We start from the raw sequence: 6717 nt of genomic DNA on the forward strand, positions 1-6717 counted from the left end.
TGTTGTTGTTATTATTATTATTATTATTATTATTATTATTATTATTATTATCTTTTATTTTTATTTTTATTTCAGTTCAGTTCAGATCAGATCAGATCAGATCAGCTTCATTAAATTCAGTTCATTTCAGTTCAGACAATTTCCGTCCAAAAGAACGGGCCTTACTGTAAGAACTTCATAGACGACCTTGGACAAATCACTGAAAGGCGGGGATGAAATTGAAGTACTAGTGAATTTACTCGACAATGAGTTATTTATTTGTACTTGAAGATGATCAATACTTTACAGCAACATTCTCTGCGCTTCAACCAATTTAACTAACAAATACATTACTTCATATCGAGAGTATTTTTTTGCAGTACACATCTTCGAACTGTAAATGCAGATGAATTTGGCATGTTACATGGCTATTTTGAATATTTGACATCCAAAAGAGTGCCATTCATGATAGTGAACTATTTTGAATATATTCTACCAGTGTTGGTGATGCTATCCTCTGCGTCTCCTGAATCAGTACTCAAATTCTCGGATGATTTGGGTTCAACGGTGGTGGTGTGTTCCTCTGTATCATGCGAATCATCTCTCGAGTCAAAGAAAATATCAAGCGAACCGCAAGGCCTCACGGTCACTGTAGATTTAGGCTCAATTTCAGTCTCCATGCTCTCCAAAGCTACGTATGCAAACAACAATAAACATTATCGTTAAGCGCATATGGTAAGGGAATTGAAAAGATGACACCCATGTTCCACCATCTAGAAAGTAAGGCGGATACCTTTCTGGAAATCTCTGAAATCCTGATAGAATTCAATCGCCCGCTCCCCATCAAAGTCAATATCTTTCGAGTGAAGGACGGCAAAGACAAAATGATCAAGCTGCATCTTCTTTTCCCCTGCAGGCCAAAAAGAGCATCTTACCGTTATTTACTGCAGTCGACACTTCAAAAGCACAGTGTCACAGGATAAAACAGAATAAAACAACAAAGCAAAGAGCACATACCAGACCGCAAGGCCAACTTCAAGGCAGCCATATAAATATGATAAGGTGGATGATCTTCGTCAGAGTCGAAAACGTTGATCGTATTCCTGATTTCAAGAGGAAGTGCTGTACACAACCAAAAAACCAAGGTTCAGATGAAGAATATTGAATAAAGCCAAGTTGGATCAATAATCAATTGAACAAGAGCATTACCATATCCCAACTTATAGAACGCCCAAATTAGATGACTCCGGCCGATAAAACGACTCCCTAGCGACATCCGGCGAAGATCAGCAACTTGGACTGTTTCAGAGATTTCAGCACACACTTTGTACCGATGAAGATTGCATAGCGTAAACAAAGGCTGCAGCACATTAAACAGCTCAAGTTTAATTCTCCTCTTTGCTTCAAACAACAAGGGCTGTAGGAGTCTTAAAAGACCCTTAAATAATGCATCCTCTGATGATCGAGCCAGCCTGACCATGGGGTGTTCTCCCATAGCTCGAGATATAAGACGTAACTCTACTTGACTAACTTCTTCTCTGAGAAGCGTCATCATCCAATGCGTATATTCATCGGCTTCACCGGCCTGCACGATGAATATAACAAAGTGTTAGCGATTAATTAATTTTTCCTGAACATCTCAGCCACCTTGCTAGTGTAATAGAAGTATACTACAGATGTGAATGAGAAATAATTCTACCGTCAATTGTGCTGGAGGCAATTCCGCTTTCCTGACTACCTCGGTAATGTCATGAAACAATTGATCCTATGTACACAAAAATACATAATGGGGATAAACATCTTAACAGAAAGCCATGAAGCACGAAAACATGGTAATTAGGTAACACCGGCATTACCTTATCTGTTGGAGGGAAGGGAACCCAAATAGTAGAGGGACGCTTAAACTTACGGGTACGAATATCGTTAGCATAGGACTGCACTTGGAAGGGATAAATAACATAATTAGATACAGAATATGAGATAATCATGCATGAGTGAACAGCCACAACAAAGGGTAGCAAGGCTCGGGATTTACAAAGGGTATGTCAGCGAGGTCATTCTCTGTAACGAAAGAAAATTCATCCTTGTCAGCCATATGTTGCATGAGTAACTCACATGCTCCATCAAGAGAGGTACCCTGCATTTACAAGAGGATATGCTAATTGCGTAACAGTAACATTAAGGAATTAACTGTGTATTGATAAACTTGACAAGATTCCTCGGAAAGCCACAAACCTTTTCATCCCACTGTTCCGCTTTGGTAAATATTATGTCCATCTGCTTATCCAACGTACGCTCATGACCAATCTTAAATAAATTAGCCTGCCAAAATCAAACATTATGTGTAGAACGTTGTAAAATGTGGAGCACAAAGGATATATATGCACATGGTAATGGAGTAATGGACTAATGGTAATGATGGGGGATGAGGAACCTGGGTATAAAAAAAAGAGACCAAAGAAGCCGCTACTCGGATGATGTGGGAGTAGAGGCTATCATCCTGATCAGGCGGAGACATTTCGCGTAGATTATTCCAGAAAGCTTTGTGTTTGGTATCTTGCCAGATTATTAAAGCCACAACATCCTTAATAAGAAGTTCATCAGCATGCTTAGGGTACTCTAGTTGAGTTCTCCATGGAACTTGAACTTGAGCATCGCCAAGTTCTTTCAGAAACAAATTATCATCAGGATGATCACGCTAGTAATTGCAGCAAGCAAATAAATAGTTTAGAATTTATTTATATTTTGTATAAAATAAAAAAGATATGAAAGCGGATAAAGTAAGCGTAAACTATTGCGTATACCTTAAAGTAGGGAGGAGCCGAATAATTATAATATTGGCGGGTAAGATAGGAACCAAAAGGCTCCCAACGATACAGATCGTGCAACCGATAAGCCGCTAATTTATCTTCTAAACTAAGCTTTTCAATTTTGTGGTCGTCGTCATCGTCATCGTCATCGTCGTCATAAACATCATCGTCATCATCGTCAACAGACGACCACCTCTCCAATTCATACTTGGGTATGTCGTCTACCTTAGGCTGCAACATTAAAAAAATTAAAATAAAAAAGATAAGCAAATAATTGAGACGGAAATAGTCGAATTGTACATTATCAGCTTGAATGGGGCCATAATCTTCATTAGCATAGCTATAATCAGTATAATCGCTACCCCAGTCGCAATAATCACCACCGACATCCGATAACAACGAAGCCGGCGCCATCTCTAACTCTCTGCTAATATTTGATTAGATTTATCTTTTTTTTGAGTCAGTTTTCGATCTGCTCCATCAATCTTTCGTTCTATGACGTTCCAAGAAATTCAAATAAATTGTTCATGTACTCCTTAGTTGATAAGACCTAGACCTATCAAAGAGATCAATCAAGCAGGTTATGGGTTCGGTCATTTCGGATTCGGGTAAAATATAGGCAGGTTCATTTTGGGCTTGTAAAATACGGGTTGGGTTAAAACGGGTATCATTAACGCCTTTTTACAAATGTTTAATTTCTTCAATTTAAATTATAAACCTATAGTTACTCTTATTTTTTATAATTATCTAGCTTAATATATGATATAGTAAGAGGATGCATTTTTTTGCATATTATATTTAATATTACAACAATATACGAAAGTGACAGCATAGCACACACTTCGAAGTGATGACATGGCACACACTTCATATTGAAGACTGCAGTGTCAAACTCCAGGCCTGACACAAAGACTCAAACTTTAATTGGACTGGCTTTTCTGAAATCTTTCAGGAATGCAATGAACTTTAGAAATGAACTAAAAATACTAAATGAGCTGCTAAATTCATGAAACTTGGAAATAAATCACTTAACTAAGTAATCTAACTCTGAGTAAATTTTTGGTATTTTAGAGACAATCTAAGTATTTTAAATGGATTAAATGAGACTGACTGACAAACGAGATCAAACAGCATGACACAGGATTGTTGTTTGGGATTAAGCAAGAACCAAATGATTTAATTATTAACTCAAGTCCCAAAGAATACTCACAGGGAAGTAAGCTAATAATTTGGACGACTTAAATTGAGGATTACCACAATCTGAGCAGAGGTAATTCACAACTTAAACCAACAACAAAGATCAGACAACCCACAATCAATGCGCAGGATTGAATAAACTTTGTCACAGGTTATTGATCAACAACCATAGCCTATCACAGGTTGTCACCAAGCCTGACTCTTAACTACATACTAAGCACAAGTTAAAGAGTTTAAATTTGAGAGAAATCTCAGGTTAATATTCATCAAAAGTTGTCTCAAACAGTGGAAGATAGAGGTCCTTATATAGGTCCCTCCTTGTCTTTAGGTGACAAATAAATCCTAGATATCTCATTTAAGGGACATGAAATGTTCTTAAGAAGCAAACTGAGGTAAAAACAAAAGGTAAACTGAAAATGACATGTTGCTTGCATTGGGCAGTTAGCTATTTTGGCTGCTTGCACAAGGACTGGTGGAAGCCTTGACTTTCTCTAGGTGCTATCTGAAAATGTATGGGACAAGGCCAAGGTTCTTTTAACGACAATCTTCAAATGCTTAGCCAGAAATGGCAATCTGCTTTATGTCCCTTTCAACAACTTGTCATTCAGTTTGGTTCTCCCTTGGATGCAGTATGAATAAACCTGACTCCCTAGGACTTTTCTGAGCTTAGTTGGTCAAAGTTTCAGCTGGCCAAGGTGGCAGCTGGTGGTTGTGCTTGTACTGATACTTATGACCTCCCAAGGCAGGCCCGATAGTGGCTGTTATCAGGGTAGTGTGGTTGGGACTGTTGCCTCCTCCCTGATTAGTATTGGCCTGGTTCATGGCTCATACTGCAGCCTCCCCTGGTTGAACTTGGCTTGTCCTCAAGCATGTAGCCTCCTCATCACCTGATTCATAGTAAGAACTGATATCTCCCACATTAAAAGTGTCATGTACTCCATAGTCACCTGGTAAATCAACCTTGTAGGCATTTGATTCAATCCTTTCAACAATTTTAAAAGGGCCATCAACTCTGGGCATCAGTTTGTTCTTTCTCCTAGCTGGGAACCTTTCTTTTCTCATATGAATCCAGACTAGATCCTATGGCATGAACTCTTTCTTCTTTTGAGGGCCTTAGACTGCCCTTAATTATACCTCTCATTGGCCTTCTCAATCTGCTTCCTGACTGATTCATGTAGTTTTAGCATTTGTTCAGTTTTGGTCTTAGCATCAAAGTTCACCTCTCCTCTTGGAACATTGGACAGTTCTAAGGGTATGAGTGGATTAACCCCATAGAGTATCTTAAATGGGCTATCACCAGTTGCAGCGGATGGTGCTCTGTTGAATGCAAACTCAGCTTGTGGTAGTTTTAGATCCCAATCCTTCAAGGACTTGCTGATTATGCACCTCAGTATCCTTCCCCGTGTCTTGTTGGTGACCTTAGTTTGACCATTAGTTTGAGGATGGTGAGAAGTACTGAACAACAACTTTGTTTTTAGAAGCCTTCACAGGGTCTTCCAGAAATAGCTCATGAATTTGGTGTCCTTGTCAGACACTATGGTCTTTGGTACCCCATGTAGCCTCACAATATCCTGTAAGTAAAGTTCAGTAACACTGGCAGCATCCTCAGTCTTCTTGCATGCCAGAAAATGAGCCATTTTGCTAAATCTATCAACAATTACCATCATATAATCTTTGCCCCTCCGAGTTTTGGGTAATGCAAAAATGAAATCCATGCTTACATCTTCCCATGACTTATTAGGCACTGGTAAGGGAGTATATGGGCCAGCCCGAAAAGAACTCTTGGCTTGTTGACACACTGAACACCTTCTGAGAATGACCTGGACATCTCCCATCATTATGGGCCAATAGAATTGATCATGCAGTATGTCTAGTGTTTTTTGGACTCCAAAATGACCTCCCAAGTCTCCTGAGTGAACTTCCCTTATCAGCAGATCCCTGTAAGAACCTCTAGGTACACACAGTTTGTTGCCCTGGAATAGGATGTAACACCCCCGTACACTCAGGTGCCCTACCAAGGACCACCCTAGTGTATGATGGCGTTATCATCTCAGTTGCCCGAGGTAGTAGATCAAATAAATAATAAAAGAACATTTACTAAATAGTTTGAGTCTTTACAACGTGGAACAGAGTGGCAAGATACAACTTGAAAACTATAAAGACTACATAGCATGAGTGTCGTCGACATCTACTCTGGTAGCGTGGTGACTCGATTCCCTTCCTAGCCCCGTAAGCATCAAAACCAACTGCACCTGCTAAGCCAATTGCTCACCATCCCCGAGTGGATCACCATAGTTTTGAAAACACAACACGAGGTCAATTTACTTCATAACAAAATAAGACAAGTACGATAAGATAAACAACTGATTATCATCACCTCCACTCCCAGCCACAACATGTAACTGACTACACACTAAAGTGTGTAACCCTGCCAGTGGGGGACCGCAGCCGTACCCACCTAAGCCCCGCTCATCAAAGAGCGATAACCCTGTTGATTAATGTGCATATCCCCTCCTATGGCGGGTTTCACAGAGGGCGAAACTAGGGCGTCAAGCCACTACCGCAAGTGACTCCTCTCAGCCAAAGACGCACCTCGTGAACATCATCATCAACCATCTCAACACCAACACCAACTCCAATCCAACAATAACAGTTAATCACAATATCAATCGTACAAATAATCACAACACATATCTTAAATCAATTAAACAGTAAGCCGAGTAGGGGAACC

At 39.7% G+C, this 6717-nt stretch overlaps 1 protein-coding gene across 2 annotated transcripts; it reads right to left on the reverse strand.

The window, feature by feature from the left end:
• Positions 1–303: 303 nt before the first annotated feature.
• LOC141606107 (uncharacterized) lies at positions 304–3288 on the reverse strand. Of its 2 annotated transcripts, XM_074425120.1 has the most exons (12): positions 3090–3288; positions 2784–3020; positions 2414–2677; positions 2215–2301; positions 2015–2116; positions 1836–1913; positions 1679–1744; positions 1457–1564; positions 1189–1339; positions 997–1101; positions 773–889; positions 304–670 (listed from the first exon to the last, which is right to left on the reverse strand). In XM_074425120.1, the coding sequence occupies exons 1-12, from the start codon at positions 3201–3203 to the stop codon at positions 456–458; spliced, it is 1644 nt and encodes a 547-aa protein (XP_074281221.1). In that variant the 5' UTR covers positions 3204–3288; the 3' UTR covers positions 304–455. The 2 variants fall into 2 exon arrangements, with proteins under 2 accessions (XP_074281221.1, XP_074281220.1); XM_074425119.1 differs by having other exon boundaries at positions 1189–1564.
• Positions 3289–6717: the final 3429 nt, after the last annotated feature.

The sequence above is a fragment of the Silene latifolia genome, chromosome 10, assembly GCF_048544455.1.
Source record: "Silene latifolia isolate original U9 population chromosome 10, ASM4854445v1, whole genome shotgun sequence".
Lineage (NCBI taxonomy): Eukaryota > Viridiplantae > Streptophyta > Magnoliopsida > Caryophyllales > Caryophyllaceae > Silene > Silene latifolia.

Bases quoted from the DNA above. Each gene is read 5' to 3' on its own strand.
- LOC141606107 (XM_074425119.1), bottom strand. From the start codon at position 3,203: ATGGCGCCGGCTTCGTTGTTATCGGATGTCGGTGGTGATTATTGCGAC. The intron at 1,745-1,835 runs GTAATGCCGGTG...TTGTGTACATAG, and splicing joins CCTTCCCTCCAACAGATAAG to GATCAATTGTTTCATGACAT. The intron at 1,565-1,678 runs GTAGAATTATTT...TTCATCGTGCAG, and splicing joins TGCCTCCAGCACAATTGACG to GCCGGTGAAGCCGATGAATA.